Source organism: Podospora pseudopauciseta, chromosome 3, assembly GCF_035222475.1.
Source record: "Podospora pseudopauciseta strain CBS 411.78 chromosome 3, whole genome shotgun sequence".
Lineage (NCBI taxonomy): Eukaryota > Fungi > Ascomycota > Sordariomycetes > Sordariales > Podosporaceae > Podospora > Podospora pseudopauciseta.
This window is the reverse complement of record NC_085893.1, coordinates 481322-502928: the sequence shown is the minus strand read 5'-3', so window position 1 is coordinate 502928 and position 21607 is coordinate 481322. Positions and strand designations below refer to the sequence as shown.

The following is a 21607-nucleotide window of genomic DNA, read 5'->3' as shown; positions in this document are numbered from 1 at the left end:
ATGCGGAGAGAAGTTTCTAGTCGTTACTGGGAGGTTGTTATTGTTGCGACAGGAGATTGTAGTATTCCTATGTGAAAATATGAAGATTAGGTTCTCATATGAGTAAGTAAGACGGCGACAAGGGTTGAGATGAAAGGATTTGACATGTGTTTCCACTTGATCAGTGCTGTCTCATGGCGGGCGAGCTACTGTAACTATCCAATGCTGACGCTGTTGAACCGGGCATGGAAGTAAACCATGCGTGATGAGACGGAAGAGATCAGGTGGTTCACGTGGAATGTATCATGATCTAAAAGGTATATCACTGATGGCAAGCAAAGCCCTGTATCAATGGTATGGAGCTATAAGCTCAACTAGCACCTTGAGAGCACAGTCACGAACATATGGTACCTGGACTAGAAAGACAAGATCAAAAGAGAAAAAAGGAGTCAATCAAGCCTAAAAAGAACAGGGAAGACCAGACGCGAAAAAGATTACGCGCGTGTGTCAAGGAAAAATAGGGATACACCTCGAGCTTGACTAGAACAAAGTAAAAGAAAATAAATAAAAAGACTTCAAAAAGGGGATTTTAGCACCACCCACAAACCCGACCCATCGCTGAATCAAGCCCCCTTTTTGTCTCGCCGCCCTCTTCTCTGGATATCATATAACTCTCCCAACCCCGATACCACTCTAAGGAGACGGAGTCAAAACAACGCTACCCTGTCCCAAGACTGGCCACCCGGGCACCACCGTTCCCGGAATCGTCTGCAGAATCGTCACCAAATTCACCATGATCAACCAAACAGGCACCGGGATTGTTCCGCTGCCGTATGTGCCGTATGCCTTTTCGAGGATGTTGAGTGCAGCAAGAAGTTCTGTCGCGTTGCTCAGACCAGGAGCCTGCCTCTTGTCCGAAGGCTTGAGTGGACCACCCGGAATGGTAGGCTGAGGAACGATGGGCGCGCCGGGGACGTATGGCTCAGGAACCAAAGGACCACCGGGGATTGTGGGCTGGGGAACGACAGGCGACCCGGGGACGTTTGGCTCGGGAACCAAAGGTCCGCCGGGGACAGTGGGCTGGGGAACAATGGGACCACCAGGGACGGGATTGCCAGGGACGATGACGGTCCAGCCCGGAACTGACTGGCCGCAGAGTTGAAGCGCGGTGACAATGACTTGTTGAATGAGGAGGATGGTGGTGGGAGCCTTGGTGACGTCCTCACCGTAGGCAATCTGGAGAGCCGCAAGGGCAGCGCGGAGGCCAAGAATGTCAATCACCTTGCATGTCCGGCCACCAATGGTGATGCTGTCGGCTTGGCGCTTCGGCAGAGGGGTGAAAACGTGAAGGGAGCGGTCGACCTTCACGCCATACAGCTCGAGGATGTCAGCAATGGTAGAGAGAGTGATCCAGTTGGCGAAGGAGGGCTGGCCGGCAGCAGTAGCGAGCTGTGCCGTGGTGAGAAGCTCCTTGTAAGCCTCCTCGAGACCGGCAAGGTCGAACTCGGCAGAGAGCACCGGGGTGTTGCGCTTTGGAACCGTCAAGATAGGGCCATAACTGGGACCCTCGCCGGGCTCAACGCCGCATCCCCTGAGGAAGTTGATAAGCGCCCGGACGACAACCATCTCTTCGGCAGTGAGTTGGTCCTTGAGCAGCATCTGTTGGAGGGCATCCTGGGCACCCTTGATGTTGGGGCAAAGCTTCTCATAAGCGCCAACGGCATTGACATCAACCACAGGCGAGCGCTTGCCGGGAGTGAAAGAAGTCTCTGACCCAGGCGGCGCGGAAATGTTGGTGATGCCGGCAAGGTGCTTAAGAGCAGCCTTGTAAGCAGCAATCAGCTGGTAATCCTCCTTGGTCTTGTTCTTCTTGTTCTGCAGGACCACCAAGTCCTTCTCAATTTGAACAATGAACTTCTTGGGGTTGGTAGCAGCATCAGGCGGGAGCTTGAAGATCACGTCGCGCTTGCCCGGGGTGAAGCTCGTTCCAGTCCCAGGGGGGGCCGAGATGTTGGTGATCCCGGCCAAGTACTGGAGGGCAGCCTTGTAGGCAGCAATAAGCTCGAGGTCCGCCTTGGACTTGTTCTTCTTGTTCTGAAGAAGCACAAGGTCCTTCTCGATCTGCACAATGAACTTCTTGGGGTTCGTGGCAGCATCAGGGGGAAGCTTGAACACGGCATCACGCTTGCCAGGGGTAAAAGTGGAGCCTGACCCGGGGGGCGCCGAGATGTTGGTGATGCCGGCCAAGTAAAGAAGTGCGGCCTTGTAGTCGGCGATGAGTTCGTAGTCGGCCTTGGACTTGTTCGGCTTGTTCTGCAAGGCGATCAACTCTGTCTCAAGCTGTTGAATGACGCGCTTGGGGTTGGTGGTAGCATCGGGGGGAAGCTTGAAGACATCACGTTTGCCGGGAGTGAAGGTGCTCCCAGATCCAGGGGGGGCCGAGATATTGGTGATGCCGGCCAGATAGAGGAGAGCTGCCTTGTAATCAGCGATGAGCTGGAGATCCTCCTTGGTCTTGTGCCTCTTGTTCTGCAAGGCGATCAGCTCCTTCTCCAGCTGTTCGATCACCCTCTTGGGGTTGGTCGTGGCGTCAGGGGGGAGCTTGAAGGTATCACGCTTCCCGGGAGTGAAGGTGCTGCCAGACCCGGGGGGAGCTGAAATGTGAGTAATGCCGGCTAGGTAGAGAAGCGCATCCTTGATAGCCTGGATTTTAGCGATGTCATCCTTGGTCTTGCGCCTCTTGTTCTGCAGCACGATCAGCTCCCTCTGCAGCGTCTCGATGACCTTCTTGGTGTTGGTGATGTAGTCGGGGGGCAGGAGCTGGAAGACGTCCTCGCTGCGCTTTCCTGGGGTAAAAGAAGTACCGGTACCAGGGGGTGCTGAGATGTTGGTGATGCCAGCCAAGTAGAGCAGAGCCTCCTTGAGATCCTTGATCAACTCGATGTCCTGCTTGGTCTTGTACTTTTTATTCTGCAAGGCGACGAGGCGGGCCTCCAGTCGCACAATCACCTGCTTGGTGTTGGTCGCATAGTCAGGCGGGAGGGTAAGCTTGGGTGGCTTAGGGGCCTCGGCTTCCCGCTTCTCTCTGGGCGGGAAACTCGGGGCAGGCCAGTTGGGAGGCAGGATGAGCCCGCCACCGCCGCCGCTGATGGGCGGAAGCATGCATGGAGGCTGCTGGTCAAGCGGCACAGACGGCAGGCAGACGGGCATGCCACCCCCGGGAAGGCCTGGGTTGCCAGGGTTCAAAGAGCCCGGAGGGCCTCCGATGATGAGTGTCTGGCGGACTTCGACGCCTCTCTTGTTCTTGGGCACGGTGAGGATTGGTCCCAACAAGCACGGCGGCTGACCTTTGAGGGGGATTGTCACCAAGCAAGGCTTGAGAGGGCCTTGTCCTGGGATGAACTGGGATCCGCCATCGCCAATCCAAATCTGACGTTTATCGACCGACTCGGCGTCTCTCTTGTCCTTGGGAGGGAGGTAGAATCCGGGTGGAAGGGTAACATCACCAGGGATAGGTGGGAGGAGGCATGGAGCCTGAGGGGCGCCGGAGCCGTTCTCGAGACAGGGTGCAACGGGTTGATCGGGGCCGGGCCAGAACACGCCTCCACCATCTCCGATCCAGATTTGCCGGGTCTCCACAGTCGGGGCCGATGGAGCAGCCTGAACGGCGCCCAGGCCGAGAAGGGACAGGGCGAAGACAGATCCGGCCATGATGTGGCGGCGGGAGCTGGTTTTGAGGGGGAGATATCGTTGTCGACTCCTGAGGGTTCACGATTGACGTCGTGTATCTCAAGAGCCCGGATCAGGTGGCGGTTCCCATGTGTTGATATACACAATCCTCGCCTTCTCCCGTCCCCTGCCCGTCACCCGTTTCGCCATGGCATATCCAGTGTCGCCATCTTCACCACAACCCCCGGTGAGAGTATTAATAGAAGCCTGCAATGATATCGACGCACCGGCCCCGCTCCCAGAACAACGCGAGGAACGCCCGAAGCTGTGATGTGGTTGATGCTGTGGATGTGAGTTTGGTGGCGACAATCTGTGAGCAATATGGAATAGATGAAGCAACGAGGGTGAGAGCTAAATGGCGATATGGTTCGGCTTATTTATCCGGGGCCGTCAACAGGCGTCGTTTGGCCATGGGCCTGTCTCGGTCAGGTGCCCAGACACGACGATAAGTGAACAACCCCAGAGTAAGGTTGCACTGTGAATAATTGTGCCTATATCCATAGCGTAGTCAAGCCAGTTTGGGTCATCGGCGGTCCAAGGCCGCAATAAACCGAGTTGACTCTGAACACAAAGTTGCGGGAGGAGCCTTGCTATTTTTGGACCGACGCCGTCGTGATTTCCAAGTCCTCTCCTCCCCCAACATCCAGAGAGAACGCTGGCTCTCACTCCCTAGCCCGCACGCTCGATGGCGGTAGTTGTCCACTAGACAGGAGACTCGACTCAAAGCTGTTACATCGGATAGCCAAGACCAAAGGGCTGGCCAGGAAAACGGGCATGAGAATGTGAAATGCTGCGGTTCTTAAGCCGCACTGCATCGGCTCCTATGAAAGAGATGGAGTGCATTTGCACTTTCACTTTGGCGCATGTTGGCGATGCGATCTTTGAAGCCATCACCACAACCGACTGGTAGTCTAAAGTTGACACTTGTCGTCGTTGGTCATCACATGGGAGGGTTCCACAGGGAACTTTTTGGCATGTCCAAGAATAGAAATAGAGTTGACCGTGGTTCTCGTTGATCCGGGTATCTGGAGACAGTGGCGTGTAATAAGAACAGCTGGTAGCAACGCCCGAGCTTCTCTGCCAGAGGTAATCTGTTTCCAGGAAACGAAGACGACACTGCTCTGGGGCGAGACCCTACTCATCAGTGTATGGTTCCATTTGTGTGCCCACATTCACTATCGGGGTCTGCAGGTAATATGCCAGGGACATGACACCGTTGCGTTGAGTTTTTGGGAAGAGCTGGTGGTTGGTGTGCACCTGTGGGAGTTGAGGGTGAGAAATGCCGTGATATTTGCTTTTGGTCAGGATGGAGGATCGGTCTCCGTTGGGGCTAGAGCTTTTCATTGTGATGCCGTGCAATTGATCGGCATCGAACATCCGTTTGCTGCTGGAAGCGATTCGAGGAAAGGACAGGTAAGCGAACAGCGAACCGCGGAATGAAAGCGAACGGAAATGGTAGCACTGTGAACGGTGACTTTTGTTAAAGGGATAATCTGCTGGTAGCTGGTAAATATTGGACCTTTGGCTGGGTAAGGGAGTTGGGCCGCGTCATTGTGAATTTCTGAGAGGTTGAGTTGGGGAGCCTGGAGTGTCGAGGCCATCGATGGTGGAGTACCTACCCTACGTACCTATGGAGTATGGCACACCCCGTTAGTGCTCTGCGGTGTATGGGCAGGCAGCTACTAACAGCGGGGTCAATTACGGTAGAGACCACTGAAGCTGGCAACTGCTCCCACATGCAAACGGCTCCTCCCAGTTTGCGGCGGCCTCGGCATTTATTGTGGATCTCGCTCAACCTCTGCCAGGTGGACAGCCTTCAAACGACTCGAAATCCCAACAAAACCACGCCTAGACAGCACATCAAACCATGCCATCTTAAAGCATTGTTGGCAGAGAATGGATTCTTGGTCTATCTAGTCGTCGTCATCATCCCGCAGAACAGTGATATGTATGTTCATGAACAGAGACATAAAATCAAGTAAAGATCGGATGGTAACCCAGAAGCCAGTCTCGCAACAAATGCAAAATATCGTTACATGCCCCTTTTCTTGCCTCTGAGCACCTCCAGAGTAACACTTGTCACACCAAAGTGGGTAGGTAGTCAGCCAGCCGACCAGCCGTCCCTTCAACCGCCATGCCCGGCCCCGCCAAACAAAATCCCGGCACCACCGGTCCAGGCTCCGGCTCCGGCTCCGGCTCCGGCCTCCGCAAACGCCGCCCCTCCCTCACCGAAACCATCGTCCAAACCGCCACCGACATCGAGCACAGGCTCGAACTCCTCCTCTTCGACCAACTTGAGCCATGGCGCCGCGACAACCCCTCCATCCTCCGCGGCTACCGCCCAACCTCGTACTCCTTCCGCGCCTCCTTCAGGTCGTTGTTTTACCTCCACAACGAATCAGTCAACATCTGGTCTCACCTCCTCGGCGCCTTCTTTTCCGTCATTCTGGCCACATACCTGTATCGGTTGATTCACCCCCGCTTTGACACCGCCTCCTCGGCCGACATCTTGGTGTTTTCCTGCTTTTTCGCGGGCGCCTTCTTGTGCCTGGGGATGAGCGCGACGTACCATGCGATTAGCAACCACTCGGACAAGGTGGCCAAGTGGGGGAACAAGCTCGACTACACCGGCATCGTTTTCTTGATAGTGGGGAGTTACGTGCCGGCGCTGTGGTATGGGTTTTGGTGCGAGCCTGGGAAGCTGACGGTGTATCTGGGAGCGGTAAGTTTTTCTTCGTTTTTTCTTGAGGGTCTTTTGTTTCGTAGGACGTGTGCGGGGGGACATAAGGTAGATAGAGGGGAAAGTGCTGTTTTGAGGAATTGGGCTGGGATTGTGCAAAGATGGAAGGGGAAGTGTGCGCTTGGTGGTCAGGTTATGGGGGAAATCTGTATAAGGAGGGGAACAGTGTCGCTTTCACTTGAGCCTTTGGAAGTCATCTCGCTAGAGACCTGGGGCTTCTCACTCGAGTTGTTGTGATAGGGTTCTCGCTTGAGGTTTTGGTGGCGTTGTTCGCAAGATAGCCAGGAGAAAGGCGCGGTGCCGTTGAAAATAAGGGTCACAGTGAAAAAGTAAGGAAGGGATGGGGGAACACTTGTTGGACGAAAAAGGGGCACGGTTGGATAGGGGGGAAGGTGTTTGGTGTTTTGACGTTGAAGAGAAGCTGACTGAACCGATACAGATCTGCCTCTTAGGCTCTGGCTGCATCATGGTATCGTGGTTCGACCACTTCCGCACTCCCGCTTGGAGGCCTTACCGTGCCCTCATGTTCGTGTCTTTGGGTCTCTCAGGGGTATTGCCTATTATCCATGCGTTAATCACTCTCTACACATACGACGAGCTTAACAAAAGAATGGGTCTTAACTGGGTCATCTTCCAAGGGGCGTTGTATATTTTTGGGGCGTTCCTGTATGCGGTCAGTATTCTCTTGTTTGCGGGTGCACTCCCTGTGTTACCAAGATCGGTGCGGACAGGGAAAGAGAGGTTGAAGACTGACGAAAAGACATGGGATAGGCTCGTTTCCCAGAGCGTCGCTTCCCAGGAAAGTTTGACATCTTTGGAAGTTCTCATCAGCTTTTCCACATCTTTGTCTTGCTTGCCGCGGCCTCGCATTTATACGGAATGACAAAGGCTTTTGACTTTCACCATTCTACCGGTGTCGGAGCATTGTGTGCTTCATGATCTCGGCTCAATTCAGGACGCAAGCATGAGAGGAGAAGAAGACATCGCCAAAAATAGAACTATTTTTGGAAAAAGGAAATTTGAGGGTATTGATGGAAGCATGTTACTGGATACCACTTCATCACGACGAACGAACCACAAGACAAAAGGACGCGTACATACACCAGACACATACAGAGAGTATGCATATTGAACATATCTAATTTGCATAGCAAAGTACTAAACAGCTCATCATCCAACCGAAGGAGACCAGGGGCAGCACTGATAATGCAACTAATTTCCCATTTCACCTTCCGAAGGGTGGCATTTGGGTATTTCCTCCGAGAGAGAGAGAGAGAGAGAGACAGCCCGCTCTTACCCGGGAAGCCGTCTAACCGTTTGGCCGTTTGACAATTGTTCCGTGGCCTGGTGGTGGTGTGGTGTTTTCTCGGGCATCTCGAGTGTCGAGAGCATAAACTTCAAACTGCCCGAGTTCGAGGTTACATTGGGAGACAAAGGTGCATGTGGAGGGTAGCACTACACTGACAAACCGTTGCTACTGGTGCTTGCTTGTTGCAATGCAGCAAGCACGTAGCTCGCCAGAGTATCATTCATGAGGTCAAAAAAAGGCACACCCACTGTAGACTTGAGCTCGACTGGAACCGGCCAGATCTTCATTGGCAATCCACGGCCTTTCAAGAACGGTTCCGGAAGGTTGCTCTCGATAGCATGGGATTTTGCGGGGCTTGCGAGTCCGGTACCTGAACAGCGAACCATCTGGGCCAACCCACCCCGGTCGCCGGCTCCGACCCCGTAGCCCGTCTGCGACTGCCCCTGAACGCCGACTGCGACACGGCCATTCTCGATTTCCACAACTCTCGATCCCGTCGATCCGACCTCAATTCAGGGGCTCTTCATGAGCCGAATGCAGGGTCCATGCTGAGAGTTCGCCGAGTCTCTGGCTCTTGAGCTCTTTACGCTCTGAAGTCTTCCACGCCCAGGTCCATGACTTTGATGATGCCGGAAGCCATGGCGCAGGCAGCCCAGCAACTGAAGTTAGTATTCGGGTTCCACGCAACGGCCGTGACTCTGGTCAGTGGCTCGTGGATTACGACCCTGGACGCGAGCTTTTCCTGCAGCTCCCCTTCAAGGTCGTGCTCCTCTTCAGGCTGTTCAGGTTCGAGACCAGCATTCTTCTTGGGCCTACCCTTCTTCTTCCCGCTGGCCGTGTACTTGCTCTTTTTCTCCCTCTCCAACCTCTTCTTACGGTCCATTTCTTTTCTCTTTTCTGTTCGCGGGTCATCGTTGACCTCGGGCAAGTATCCCTGGAGTATCCGAACTGCACCGCGGATGGAATTGCCCTGGCTGCTCCGAGTAGCGACGACTGGTCTGTATTCATGCTCAAAGATCTTGAGTTTCCTCAGTGGTTCCCCTTTCTGCTTAAACAACTTCTGCAGTGCGTTGCAAGCGAAGACCGACCCATCTGCGCAGCCGACAAGAATAAAAGGATGCGTCGTGCCAACCGAGACACAGGTTAGCGTGTTGGGACCGGTGCAGATGCTGCGGGCCTGGGCGAAGAAGCGATGATGGAGAAACGCAATGGTGGTGTTGGGAGTGGACGAGGGGTACAGCGCCATGAAGCCTTGCATCGACTCGTTCCAACAGAGCAGATTGGGCTGGAAGCTAATCGCCGGAACCGGGAAGTAGGTGAACTCGGAGCTGGGGTGTGACATGTCGGTCAAAGTCGCGCAGCCGCCCACGGGGACGGAGGCGACCAGATATGGATTCGACGGATAGGCCGAGCAGATGTCGATAACGTAGGTCGTGTGAGCACCGTGGCGCTGCAGCAGCGTCTTGGGATAGACTGACCACAGCGTGATTGATCCATCACTGTGACCAAGCGCGAGGCGGTTCGTGTTAGCCCAGGTTAGGCAGGTAACCTCAACGTTGTAGTCATTGTCCTGTCCAAACGTGACCATCGGTGCCTCCATACAAGCTGTAACGGGTTAGCACTCGTCTTGGGCCGAACTATTTGGGGCAACACGAACCGTAATCGGGTACTTGATCTTCATGGATCGCCTTACAATCTATGACGCGGACTCTTCCATCGCTGCACAGCACGGCAAGAATGCCGTTGGTTGAAGGCGACGCGGACTCGTCCATGGGGACTGGACAAAATTGCATACGCTTGGGCCGGCCCCACGAAAAGCACTTTGCCCCCAAAAGACGGGAAGGTCGTTTGGCAGGCGTTGCCATCCCTTCCTTGCTGCTGTCTTCTTCAGCAGCGAATTCCCAAAACTGGACAGATCCTTGGATCTCCGAAGTAGCATTATGGTTGCCGGAATTCTCTTCGACGACGAGGGACGAATCTTGGTCCGAGAAAGGGATGGTAGCTACCGCAAGGACCTGTCTGTTGTTCCTGAGGAAGAAAGGTGCCCAAGCTATGGCCAGAGGAATGCCCCCAACATCAATCATCCACCCTCTCGATCGAGCTTCTTCACCATCTGTGACGATATCATCCTCTGTAAATGGCGAACCGTTTTCTGCTATCTCCAAGCTTCCGCGCCGAGGCAGAATAAACTCTCGCTGGCGATCCCATGGCCCCAGCAGCGTCACCAGCTCTCCATTTGCGTTTGGTACCAGACTTTCCCCCTGGTGGGCGGCAACGTGATGGCAGACCTGGAGCTCCTCAACGGGACAATGAAGGTGGTACCCCTCATACCACTTTGATGCTGCTAATGTCTGGTTCTTCTCAAAGCCTTGCGGAACCCAAGGGCTCGGCATGATGCCTCTGACTTCTGAAGCGCCGGCTTTGGGAGGCAGAACGGGGAAGGCGCTCCATTTGGTTTCCAAAGCCCAAATAACTCTGATGCGAGGGATCTCAGGACCGTACATGGAATCTCTGAGGGCCGAATAGCGAGCATAGCGTCTAAGCGGACCGGCATACACGCGGGTCACGATACGCGTTTCCAAAGGGTAGTGGGGGATGTCGTGGAAGCCTTTGCGAGACTGTATCATGCCGGCACCGGCATTCCGCTTCCCTTTTTGTTGATACTTTGAAGCTGTGGTCGTTTTTGGATTCCCATCCTCGTCTACCTCATCGCCATCGCTACTGGGGTCATCGTCTGCGCCATGGCCGTCTGCGTCAAAGTCAGGTACACCGTTGGATCCGGAGCCAAGGTCGTCGTCGATATCCCTGTCGTTATCCGGGACCTGAATCGGCTCCTCGTCGTCATCGAGCACAATGCTGCTTGCCTCATTGTAGTTTTTCCTCACACCCCTCGCGCTTCGTCGAGCTGGTCGAGGCGCCATGTGGGGCAGATGTGCTGCACGAAGAGATGAGGCTCGAAAGTCACAGACTCAGATATCATCGGCCAACCGATAAATGCAATGTCACATGGAGTAGAAAGCTGAAAGTTTATAGTGATGATTGCAAATGACAGATGCTGATAAGTAACCCAGACGTTGTTGTTGGATTGGCCGCGGTTTATTCTTGTAAAATTACTTGAAAGCTCCAATCTGAAAGCTCTGAGTCGAGAGTTGGAAAGCAAAGGTGGGGGTAAAGTGGGAATGGTGGGGGTCGAATCGCGCAAGGGTTAGGGTTCTGATAATAACATCTTCCTTCGTGCCGCCGGCTACACATACGCACGCAAAGCTTTTCAGTCATGGCCTCGAAAACCGGGATGACGACATACAGACACCCAACATGAGATTAAGTTTGCGCTCTGCTCATGTCTGTGTGCTGGACAGGGCCTCAGCTTTCCAGGTTTCCGGTCCCCAGACGGCGTCGTCATCCGAGACATTCGTCGTCTTCACTTTTCTTTTCCATCCCTTGCTCATCCAACTCCCGAGATAAACTCATCGGCCAGGTGCAGCAACTGACAACGGCCCCTATGGAGACGCTCAACGAGCGTCAGTTCGACCGGCTCGAACACGACTTCATCACGGCCCTTCATATCCTCCACTACCACCGTGTTCTCGATGCGTACGGCCACCTCTCTGTTCGAAATCCCCTAATGAGAGATACCTTCATAATGTCCCGCAGCATGGCCCCTGCCTTGGTCTCCAGCGCTGATGATCTGATAACCCTGACCATCGACGGGGCCAAGCCGACAGACACGTCAAACCAAAACCAGCTGTTTAGCGAAAGGTTCATTCACTCGGAAATTTACAGGCAGTACCCGAGTGTCAACGCCATTGTGCACAGTCATTGTCAGGCTGTGTTGCCATTCACCATCAATCGAGTACGACTACGGCCGTGTATCCACCTCGCTGGTTTCCTCCGTCCTGAAGGATGCCCTGTATTTGACACCAGGAATCATGAGGGGATGAGGCTGGGGCCGGCTCACTCCGAAAATCCACCAGATGATGGGAGTGGGAGCAGCGGCTTGCTGGTCAAAGACGAGTTTCTGGGCCGGAAATTAGCCTACAAGTTTATCGACACGAAAACAACCGTGGTGCTCATGAGAGGGCACGGCTTTACTACTGTGGCCTCCAACCTACAAAATGTCGTCTTCCAGTCGATATATACGGCCCAAAATGCCGCGGTGCAAAAGGAGGCCATCATCATGCAAAATGCCGCCATGGCCGTGGTAGGCACCTTTCCGACCGGTGCAGATCCAGGTATTCATTTTTTGAGCAAAGCAGAAGCCACGGCGGCATCGGAAATGTGCGAGGACACCGTCAGGAGACCTTGGGCTCTTTGGCAAAGAGAAGTGGAGGTCTCTCCGCTATATCAGAATAGTGCATAAATAGGAGAGGTCCCTTATGCCATCATCGACATGTGAAAAAGGAAAGTCCACCACACCGACAAGTGTGACGGGATGCAAGATACTCGATTCGGCTGACCTGGGATGTCAGGTGGTTTTTCAGTTGGCAAGGTGCACAGGATGCCCAGTTATCATGAAACAATTAAACATCGCATCCCGAGTTCCAATTTGCTGACCTTTCTCTACCACGAGAGCTCTGAGACATTAGCAGCAATTTTTCTCTGTTTAGATGTGTTCTCGGTCGTGACCACTCTGCGCCTTCTATGAAGATTGTGCGCACACAGCTTGTGTTTGTTGGTTGCTTGGGTTGGTAGTTGGGACGGAACAACGTTTCGAGTTGCTCTCTTGACCTTATTCACTCCGAATGTTCGCTTTACATCCATATTCACCTTAGATATTCACTCCAAAATTTTTCTTCAGACCCACCTCACCGGCGGCGCCAGGGTGCCCTCTACCGGTACATAAACTGGCAACTCTGTTGTCTTACTGGCCTCCGAGTTACACACCCTCATCGTCAGCAGCTACCCCGGCTGTCTTCCCTCTACCGCGGAAAACCGCCTGCCTTGAAGATCATCGCTCACAATGTCACATTCGTGGAACGAGAACGAGGCCATCGGCATCGAGACCTCGACTTGGGTTCGGTCGACGGACGTGTCCCAAGCCAACTATCCCTCCAAGAAAACCAACAGCAAGCACGACAATGAGGAAAAGTTCGACAGGAACGCAATCGACGGCGGTAATTTGCGGGCCCATATCCAAGCCCTTACCGACTCCGAGGAAACGTCCTCGGTTCTTTTCTGTCCTCATATGTGGCAGCGTTACCTTGTGAGGTTCGTCGCGTTTACAGCTACTCTACCGGCGGTGCTTCTGCTATGGGCTGCCTATTACCAGGGACGCACTATTGTCTCTTACTGGACAGGCGATGAGTCAAGCTACATTGCCCTGTCAAGATTGCAAATGCTCTCGGCAACGCTGTTCTTTCTTGTCGAGATTCTGTGGGCCGGTAAGTTTGCTACCTATGTGTCGTATTTTGAGGGGGATAGTCTAACAGAGATTTAGTTGACCAACTACTCGTTGCGTGGCAAATCAAAAGCTACAGCTTTTTCGGCACCTGGCGTCCTCGTCTTCGGCTGTTGGGCGAGAACAATCTCCCGTCTGTCGATGTGGTTATTTGTATTTGCAAAGAATCGGAAGCTATGGTCTACGGAACAGTTCTTGCTGCTTTCGATCTCGATTATCCTCTCGACAAACTGAGGGTCATTGTAACCGACGATGGCGGAGACAGCGCGGTAGAGAGCGGACTTGCTGCGCTCCGAAGCAGAGTCGGAAATGTATTCTACACCTCGAACTACGGCAAAGCAACGGAGAAGCCTCCTGGAGTCAAAGCCGCCAATCTCAACAATGCCCTTCAGTTCATCGACAGTCTTCCTGGAGGCAGAGCGGAGTTGATCGCCGTGCTGGATGTAGACATGATTCCCGACAGAGCATGGCTCAGAGCAACGATTCCCCATTTTTACCCAGCTGGGGGATATCAGGAGGACGGAAAAGAGATAGGTTTGGTTTGCGGGGTTCAGGTACGATTTTGATCATTTGGAGTATGTGGTGGTGTTGGAAATCTCAACTAACAACTAGTAGACTTTCTACAACATTCCCGACAACGACCCAACCAACCAATCCAATTCTCTCCGTGTCAAATGCTACCACCCCATCCAAGATCAAGCGGGGAAGGGCCAATGCGCCGGGTCAGGCTGGGTCATGCGCCGGAAAGCCCTGGATGACTTACCTGGTGGGCAGTTTCCGACAACCTGTGTCTGCGAGGACTTCTACACGCAGTTTCTTCTGGGCCAAACCAACCACTGGATTACCGCCGCTGTTGCCGAGTATTTGCAATGTGGCCTGGTCCCTGATACCTACCAGGCACAACTCAAGCAATACACTCGCTGGTACCTCAGCAACCTTGCCGTGCAGGACCTTCATCAACTCTCAGGGCACTCCTGGATATCTCTCTTGGAAAAGCTGGTTTGGAAAGCGCCCGTTACCATGGTTGGGTTGATGATGATGCATCTGAAGCCTCACCTCGCCACCCTTCAGCTCATCCTTTTCCCTCTCCTCTTTCTTACCAAGACCCCGCTCATTGTTACGTCTCCCGACAGATCAGAGGAGCTGATCCGGTTGCTCAGGATTCATGCCGGTTCGGTATTCTTTTCCTATCTCCATCACGTTCACGTCGGCGTCATGGCAGGGTATAGAGCCTCGATCATGGATTGGGGCATGACAAAGTGGCTAAGCCCGCATTACACAGTTGCTTACATGAAGACATACTTCCCGGGGCTATTCAACTCCACTCAGTCAAAGAAATCCAGCGCCGCTGCCTTCGTCTCAACTGGCAGTCTCAAGGACAAGCTCTTTGAACGCTTTCCAGCGCGGCGGGGAGGCCTGTCGAAGAGACTGAACCACATCCTTCTTGAGTGTGGTGTCTGGATGCACTGTGTGGCTGTCACAGCCATACTCGTCACGGCCTGGGTCGCTGTGAAGAATCTTCCCGAGGCCTCAAACAACACGGAGAAGCTCCTCAATATTCTGCTCTGGGTTTTCTGGCCCTCAAATCAGGCTTTCATTGTTCTTACGATAGCCTGCTTTACTCCGATCAAGTACGCCATTTGGCCCCCCAACGTCGGCGAGAACCATGACTTGCTCCAGAAGGTCCACAACGGACCAGGGGCGCCCACCGCTTTTCTATTCCGCCCCAGAGAGGAGGCAAAGCGCTGGGAGGAGAGAAGTAATCCGATTTGGGGTGGAGGGCTGGATTTCGTGACGGTTTACACCATTTGGGGTATCTGGGCCGGGTTGGTGTTCATTTGGGCCTGGTGGCTCTAGGCGTTTTCTTTTGATTCTCGGCTTCCTTAAAAGCTGGAGGGAAGAGCATTCAGTTTACATTGGCGAGTGCATAGTGCTCAAACTGATACCTTGGGTCCTTACTTGATTCATAGATCTACCAATAGCTAGCAGATACCAGCGTTGATTCGTACACATATTTTGATCCTTCCACTCGGTGTTGTGATACGTGGGCCCGCATGAGGCTTCACCGAAATAAGGTACATTTCGGTCCCCCGGGTTTTCTTCCGCGCTATATGTTTACATACCTATCAAAAATTCACCTTCAGGGGCAAGCATGGCGTCGTTCTCTTGACGATGACTAAGCGAGAATTACCCCTGAATAGAAGCCTGGCGTTCCCCCAACACTAAGAATGACGTCAACAGTACTTGCGACGAAGACACTCACTACAATTTTTCATGGACAAAGGCTCCTCTTACATTCTAGCACGCAATATGTTTGGGAAAATTCACAGGGACAACTGAAGTTCCCAGGAATGAACAGATTAGGGCTTCTGTTCATACTTCACTGGTTAGACCAAGTGCCTTGGGCACAACGTATCTACCTACTACTTATACAACTTCCCACCCACGTTGACTAATTTCTCTTTCATGTTCATTGATAGATCACAACGCCAATCCCATAAACGTCTCCAAAGCCCTTCGCAAAAGGTCTTATCTCCGGACCCAGTAACCACAGCTCGCCGTGATCCCCGGACTTAACCCGTCCTTAAACACCACCCAAGATACAAAACGGCGGGGACAAGCCTTGTTCTCTTCAACTCACCCCGTCCCAAGGAATTGCGTGCTTTCTTGGGGAAGTTTATCAAATTCAACGAGACTGCCAATCCAAGAAGAAAAAAAAACATGTGCTGTCCACTACGCACCAACAAACCGATGGGCGGCACTAGTCGCCGATACGCGATATGACGTGATTCGCTCCGCGTCTAGCAACATCAAGCATCGCTCCATACACAAGCTCTCCCAGGACCCTCTAAGCCTTCCATCCGACGTAAAGGCCGTTGCCCGTTTGTCCATTGCCGTTCACGGTCCCGGCTTGCCTCGCAGTTCTTATCAGATGTGACGGATTGGTGGGATAAGCCACAATCGGCACTGGTTAGAGGCATCCTTGCCTGCCACGAGTTTGGCATGAACCGTCTACCTTTCTGATCAGCAGGGTAGGAGAGAGACCGGCAGGGACAGGTGCCGTACCACCAAAAGCCGAAGAAGAGCTCGTCGACTGGAACGGCCAACTGTTTGCGCAATCCTATCCATGTGCTATGCCATCCTCTGATGACCCATCTTAGCCCACCCTTTCTTGCCAATCCAACCCCCGCATAGTCCGGGAGCGGGATGTCGTGATCTGGGGTAGAGGACGTACTGCCTTGAAGGGACTGTCGGAAGCTTATAAGTAGGAGGGTGATGTCGCGTGTGCTGGAAAGACGGATCTGAATTCTATCCAAAGCAGTTCGAGACTTGAGAGTCTGAGATTGTTTCACCATATACACTTCACAGACACAATGGCCCCCTCCGCTGTGGAAACTGAGACCACCACAGTTCCCAACATCGGCACTTTGAAGCTTAACGCCACCACGGGTCCGTACAAGGAGATTGCCACAACCAAGTTCGATAAGGATGCTGAAGCCGGCCTGAAGGGCCACAAAGCCGCCAAGGTATGCCGTTGATACAGCGTTGGACTTCATGTCTGCCCTTCGCATTGCTGACCTTCCCATCTCCTAGTACCCGCACTACCTCCCAACTTGGAACCCCAACGACAAGTACCCCCCACTCCAGCCGTTTGAGCATTACGAGCACGGCAAAGACGCGGACCCATCCTTCCCCAACCTTCTCCCTGAGAGCACAGCCGTCACCCACCTCACCCCAACCATTGGCACCGAAGTCAAGGGCATCCAGCTCTCCACCCTCAGCGACGCCGGCAAAGACGAGCTCGCCCGCTTCGTTGCCGAGCGCAAGGTCGTCGCCTTCCGCGACCAAGACTTCCGCGATCTGTCCATCGAGCAAGCCCTCGAGTTCGGCGGTTATTTCGGCAGACACCACATCCACCCCACCAGCGGCGCGCCAGAAGGCTACCCCGAGATCCACCTCGTCCACCGCGGGGCAGGCGACAACTCAGTCGACAAGTTCTTCACCAACCGCACCTCGTCCGTAGCCTGGCACTCCGACGTCTCCTACGAGGCCCAGCCTCCTGGAACCACCTTCCTGTACATTTTCGACAAGCCCGAATCTGGCGGCGATACCCTCTTCGTCAACGCCGCCGAGGCCTACAACCGTCTCTCGCCTGCCTTCCAGGAGCGTCTTCACGGCCTCAAGGCCACCCATTCTGCCCACGAGCAGGCCAATGCTTCGGCCTTGAGGGGCGGCATCGTCCGCCGCGAGCCCGTGATCCACGAGCACCCCATCATCAGAACCCACCCCGTCACAGGCGAGAAGGCCATCTACGTCAATCCTCAGTGTAAGCACCCCTGTCTCTTTGCATGATTGTTTGCAACATCCGCTGATGGTGTTCGTGTCCAGTCACCCGTGACATCGTCGGCCTCAAGAAGGAGGAGTCCGACGTCCTCCTCAAGTTCCTCTACGACCATCTCGCCTACGGCGCCGACTTCCAAGCCCGTGTCAAGTGGGAGGAAGGCACCGTTGTCGTTTGGGACAACAGAGTTACCCAGCACTCGGCGCTGATCGACTGGAAGAATGCCCAGCGGAGACATCTGGCGAGACTGACGCCCCAGGCGGAAAGGCCGTTTGAGACTCCTTATAAGGGTTGAAGAGGCAACAAGGCGGGTCATGCTGTTACATCTTTGTCGTTTCTTTTTTCTTGTGTATGGGTAGCGTGCATATCAATCTCAGACTGAAGTTGAGTCATCTTTCAATCAATCGTAGCAACAGGTTCTCACTCAGACAAATGCAATATCGTCAAGGGCTGCTTCCTGAGTTTCGGATTTGATTCCTGGCTGTGCTCTGGATTCTCGGCGCCGTCTTTGTTCTAGTCTTCTAGCACGAATACGAGAAAGGAAATCATTGTCGTCGTCGTCGTCCTCCTCTTTCTTTGTATCTTGAGTTGCCTGTCTTTGAGACTGCTCTGGCGGACGTGACATCGCTCTTGATGGCTCAATGGTAGCAGCGCGGGATCTTGCTCTGGGCTGCGGAGCAGGAAAGTCAGCGAATGATGTTTCCTGAGCTGCTGTCATTTCGCGCTTGATGGATGGCTGTGTCGACGCTCGCCTGATTGGCCAAGGTGCTTGGCTGTCTAGATCATCAGAGTCTGGGGTTGGCTCTCGCTTGATCGGGACCGAGAAGGTTGACTCTGCCCTCCTCAAACCAGGGGGAGCCATGCGTCCACTTGAAGGGCTTGTTTCCCGGAGGCTTGAGCCCTGGAGCAGGGATGAAACCGAAGTCAGCGGTACAGCTTGCTTACGCGGGCTGTCCATTAGTCCCTGGAGGGAATTCGGATTCGGCTGCTTTCGTGACGGTGCTCCCTCATCATCGGTATCACTTGTTGTCTGAGGGGATAGTCCCTTCAGCTGAGTGATTCCCTTTCGTTGTTTCGATGCAATGTTGAGCGCAGCATGGCGGCGCTTGACCATTTCGGTCATCTCGCCAGTGACGGGGCGTGAGATGTTCGAGATGGTATCAGCATTCTGAGATCTGGCGAGGCCTTTCAGACGCTGGTATTCTGCCGCGTGAAGATGGCGCGTAAACTCGCCAGCTACTGCGAGGAATTCATCCTCTACCATGCGATAACGGTCGTCATGGTCGACACCTTCAATCATGAGCCTGGTCGGCATAATTAGCGGTTTGTTTGTAGAGCAATGCAGGGCCCGAGACTTACTCCTCACTTGGCGGTTCTGGCGGTGGCGATGTTGAGGGTGAACGACCTCTGCGACCAGCGCTGGGTCTAGGAGCGTCGAATCTTTCATGCGACGATCTCGGGTTTGGCGCGGCTGTCGAAGGCCTTGAGGGGCGATTGGAAGGAGCCGGGCTGCGAGTTGATGTTGGGTTGGGACTCTGTCTGATTTCCACCGATGTCTGTCCATCTCGATTGATCTTCCACGGGAGTTGACGAGGCATGGCGCTTGTCACTGCGCGTCTTCAGGCCGTCTGCTGTTCTTCACACCTTTGGGAGCAAGGTTGAGTCGGAGGTTGGGTGTCGCGTTATCTATTTCAAGCATAAGTCTAGCAAAATGGAAAAAGGCGCTATGTGATTTGGTCAGAATATAATTAAAAGCCTGTGTTCTCTGCAGACAATGTGAGCTGTTTGTTATCTTTTACATGCCTAGTCGTTTCAAGAAAAGATGGAGAGAAAGGGGAAAATGAAAGATGCGTGGGTTAGACACCAGTGCTGAGTCAGCAAGCAGCCAACACTGGACCACTGGGGGTGTGCCGCAAAGAGACCAAGATATATGTATAATGCATGTGAAGAATAACTCATCTGTTCAATAGCTTAGATCCAGGCAATTTCTTGAATCACAGGAACTGCTTCTAGATCAATCACCGCGACACAAGTCTCTTACAGCTCGCCGAGCCTTCCAAAAGACCACCTTTAAGGGTTCGGGTTATGGCTGCTCTCATCGTCTATGACTTGTTCCATCGACTGAACTCTATGATTCAGGTTTCAAACAAATACAGATAAATTACTTTGAGCATGATTTCTATTATTGTTGCATGTCTAATCTATACTTGCTCCCATTGTCTACCCAGCTCACCTTTTGGTTCCGTGTAAAACAAAGGGAAATTGAGATTGTCATGGGTTGGGTTCCTCAGCCAAACCAAGTCTCAGTACGGGAGTAACATTACACAGAATCAACGGGTTTTGTCTTCGGGAGCACCATCACACGTGGAGAGTTGCATGGTAGAATCTCCAATAGGGTATTCGAAGTGAGTGACGAGTGCAATAGCCCAGCGTCTGGTTTGGTGCCGGGCATCGACGAGGCTTTTATTCTGGCTCTAGGCTCCAGGTTGAGCGACTTTCATCCCGTTAGAAAGTCGCAGAGAAGATATGGACGGGATCAAAATGGCAGGAGCAGGCAAGGTTGCCTGCTTTCACCGGGCAAGTGGTTGTCGGTTGTGGCAGTGGCCACAACATGGAAGCGGTAAGTACACAATAGTTGCTCCTGCCCGACCTGACTGGGCGGTTCCGTCTGAAAAGTGCCTCCAGACAGTCGCATGGCAGCAGAGTGCAAACTTCGATAAGGTAACCCGGTGTTTCCAACCAACAACGGCGGGGCCTGTCACTGCTTTCCTCTGTCCTGCAGTCACGTCATCCATCACCAACCAACACAAAGAAGGCAAGAATGGGGGACTCGGATGAAGACATCAACATCTCCAACGGTACCTGCTACTGGGGTCCTGGTGAAGAGTCACACTCGAATTTTATATCTTGTGGCAATGTTGCTTTTGGACACGTCCAGTGCTGTGGGAAGGCTGGTTTCTGCTTTGCCGAGGGCCACGCTTGCTTTAGCTATGGTGGGGGCCTCACCTACATGGCGGGCTGCACCGACAGCACATACGAGGACTCAAGCTGCCCCAATGAGAAGATTTATTCAGACCAGCCATGGATGGGAATGGTTTTCTGCAATCGACCGTCGATGAGGATGGCAGAGGTCTGTGGTCTGTTTAGGTTGGATGACCAGGAAATGGCCCACCCACGGATATGGACCACCACCCCCACACCAGCCACACAACCTTGATGAGATTACCCCTGAATGCTAACACTGCCCACAACAAGACCAATATTGGGTCAATTTCTATGGAAGTTATACCAAAATGTAGCTCAATCACTGTCAGAGTCAGACATTTCGTCTGCTTCCCTCTTACGCCGGGTTTGAACCCGATAACGTGTGCTACGCCGCACAGGCTCGGCTGGCTCCGGCTGCTCCACATCCTCCTTAGGCACCACTTCTTCCTCCACCACCCTCCCTTCAATACGAGCCTCTTCCAGGTCACAAAGCCTTACAAACTTGGAATTCGAATCTTCTCTATTCAACTTGCGCCTTTTCTTTGCGTCCTGGGCTTTGTGGGCGTTTTGTTGGTGCCTTGCCGCATCAGCTTTGTGGATGGATACCTCAGATCTCAGTGTGAGTATAGTACTGGTGAGAGTCCTTGCCGCAAGCCGTTTCCCGGCCGGCGTATGGTTCTTGAGTAGGTCCTTGACCTTCTTGGCCACCTGGGAATCCCCCACGGTATGGAAAGTAGGTGTTTTTGAAGAGAGATCCAACGGCACCACAGGGACTACCACCTGGCTTGAAGAGAGCGGTTTGCGCCTACGTATGGGCCATAATCCTGTCCCACGCTAGCCGCCGGCAATATTCTCTTTCCTGAAACCCTGCTTGCGGGCAAGGTCATACAGCCGGACCAAGTCGACCTTACCGTCAGGCGTATAGTTGGTGAGGGCGTCGTTTACAGCTATAAGCCTCTTATACGCCTTCTTCACACTGGAAAAGCAGCCAATATTAAGGGGTTGAAGGACGTAAGAGTAGTGGGGGGTTAGGAAAAGAAGGTAAATATTACTCCTGTAGCACCGGATCATGAAGTCGTTAGTGGTATGTGAGCTATGGCTATCGCAAATAAGAAGACGTGGTTC

General features: G+C 53.4%; 9 protein-coding genes across 9 annotated transcripts; 4 read left to right on the top strand and 5 right to left on the bottom strand.

The window, feature by feature from the left end:
• Positions 1-672: 672 nt before the first annotated feature.
• On the bottom strand, positions 673-3690 carry QC763_301520 (uncharacterized protein; the record flags this gene model as incomplete). Its single annotated transcript, XM_062910613.1, has 1 exon — positions 673-3690. One exon carries the CDS (start codon positions 3688-3690, stop codon positions 673-675), a length of 3018 nt encoding a protein of 1005 aa, XP_062766553.1.
• A 1828-nt stretch (positions 3691-5518) lies between these two features.
• On the top strand, positions 5519-7387 carry QC763_0048470 (uncharacterized protein; the record flags this gene model as incomplete). Its single annotated transcript, XM_062905727.1, has 3 exons — positions 5519-6430; positions 6888-7121; positions 7220-7387. Exons 1-3 carry the CDS (start codon positions 5843-5845, stop codon positions 7385-7387), a joined length of 990 nt encoding a protein of 329 aa, XP_062766550.1. The 5' UTR covers positions 5519-5842.
• On the bottom strand, positions 5717-6216 carry QC763_0048490 (uncharacterized protein; the record flags this gene model as incomplete). Its single annotated transcript, XM_062905729.1, has 2 exons — positions 5717-6094; positions 6199-6216. The coding sequence occupies 2 exons, from the start codon at positions 6214-6216 to the stop codon at positions 5834-5836; spliced, it is 279 nt and encodes a 92-aa protein (XP_062766552.1). The 3' UTR covers positions 5717-5833.
• Positions 7031-7318, bottom strand: QC763_0048480 (uncharacterized protein; the record flags this gene model as incomplete). Its single annotated transcript, XM_062905728.1, has 2 exons — positions 7031-7112; positions 7203-7318. 2 exons carry the CDS (start codon positions 7316-7318, stop codon positions 7031-7033), a joined length of 198 nt encoding a protein of 65 aa, XP_062766551.1.
• A 953-nt stretch (positions 7388-8340) lies between the features above and the next one.
• QC763_301500 (uncharacterized protein) lies at positions 8341-10987 on the bottom strand (the record flags this gene model as incomplete). Its single annotated transcript, XM_062910612.1, has 2 exons — positions 9415-10987; positions 8341-9362 (listed from the first exon to the last, which is right to left on the bottom strand). The coding sequence occupies exons 1-2, from the start codon at positions 10676-10678 to the stop codon at positions 8341-8343; spliced, it is 2286 nt and encodes a 761-aa protein (XP_062766549.1). The 5' UTR covers positions 10679-10987.
• Positions 10988-11097: 110 nt separating this feature from the next.
• QC763_301490 (uncharacterized protein) lies at positions 11098-12117 on the top strand (the record flags this gene model as incomplete). Its single annotated transcript, XM_062910611.1, has 1 exon — positions 11098-12117. The coding sequence occupies one exon, from the start codon at positions 11098-11100 to the stop codon at positions 12115-12117; it is 1020 nt and encodes a 339-aa protein (XP_062766548.1).
• A 600-nt stretch (positions 12118-12717) lies between these two features.
• On the top strand, positions 12718-15012 carry QC763_301480 (uncharacterized protein; the record flags this gene model as incomplete). Its single annotated transcript, XM_062910610.1, has 3 exons — positions 12718-13138; positions 13195-13709; positions 13771-15012. The coding sequence occupies 3 exons, from the start codon at positions 12718-12720 to the stop codon at positions 15010-15012; spliced, it is 2178 nt and encodes a 725-aa protein (XP_062766547.1).
• A 460-nt stretch (positions 15013-15472) lies between these two features.
• QC763_301470 (uncharacterized protein) lies at positions 15473-18050 on the top strand. Its single transcript, XM_062910609.1, has 3 exons — positions 15473-16682; positions 16750-17482; positions 17545-18050. Exons 1-3 carry the CDS (start codon positions 16530-16532, stop codon positions 17790-17792), a joined length of 1134 nt encoding a protein of 377 aa, XP_062766546.1. The 5' UTR covers positions 15473-16529; the 3' UTR covers positions 17793-18050.
• On the bottom strand, positions 15509-19309 carry QC763_301460 (uncharacterized protein). Its single transcript, XM_062910608.1, has 2 exons — positions 18857-19309; positions 15509-18801 (listed from the first exon to the last, which is right to left on the bottom strand). Exons 1-2 carry the CDS (start codon positions 19093-19095, stop codon positions 17922-17924), a joined length of 1119 nt encoding a protein of 372 aa, XP_062766545.1. The 5' UTR covers positions 19096-19309; the 3' UTR covers positions 15509-17921.
• Between the last annotated feature and the right edge of the window lie 2298 nt (positions 19310-21607).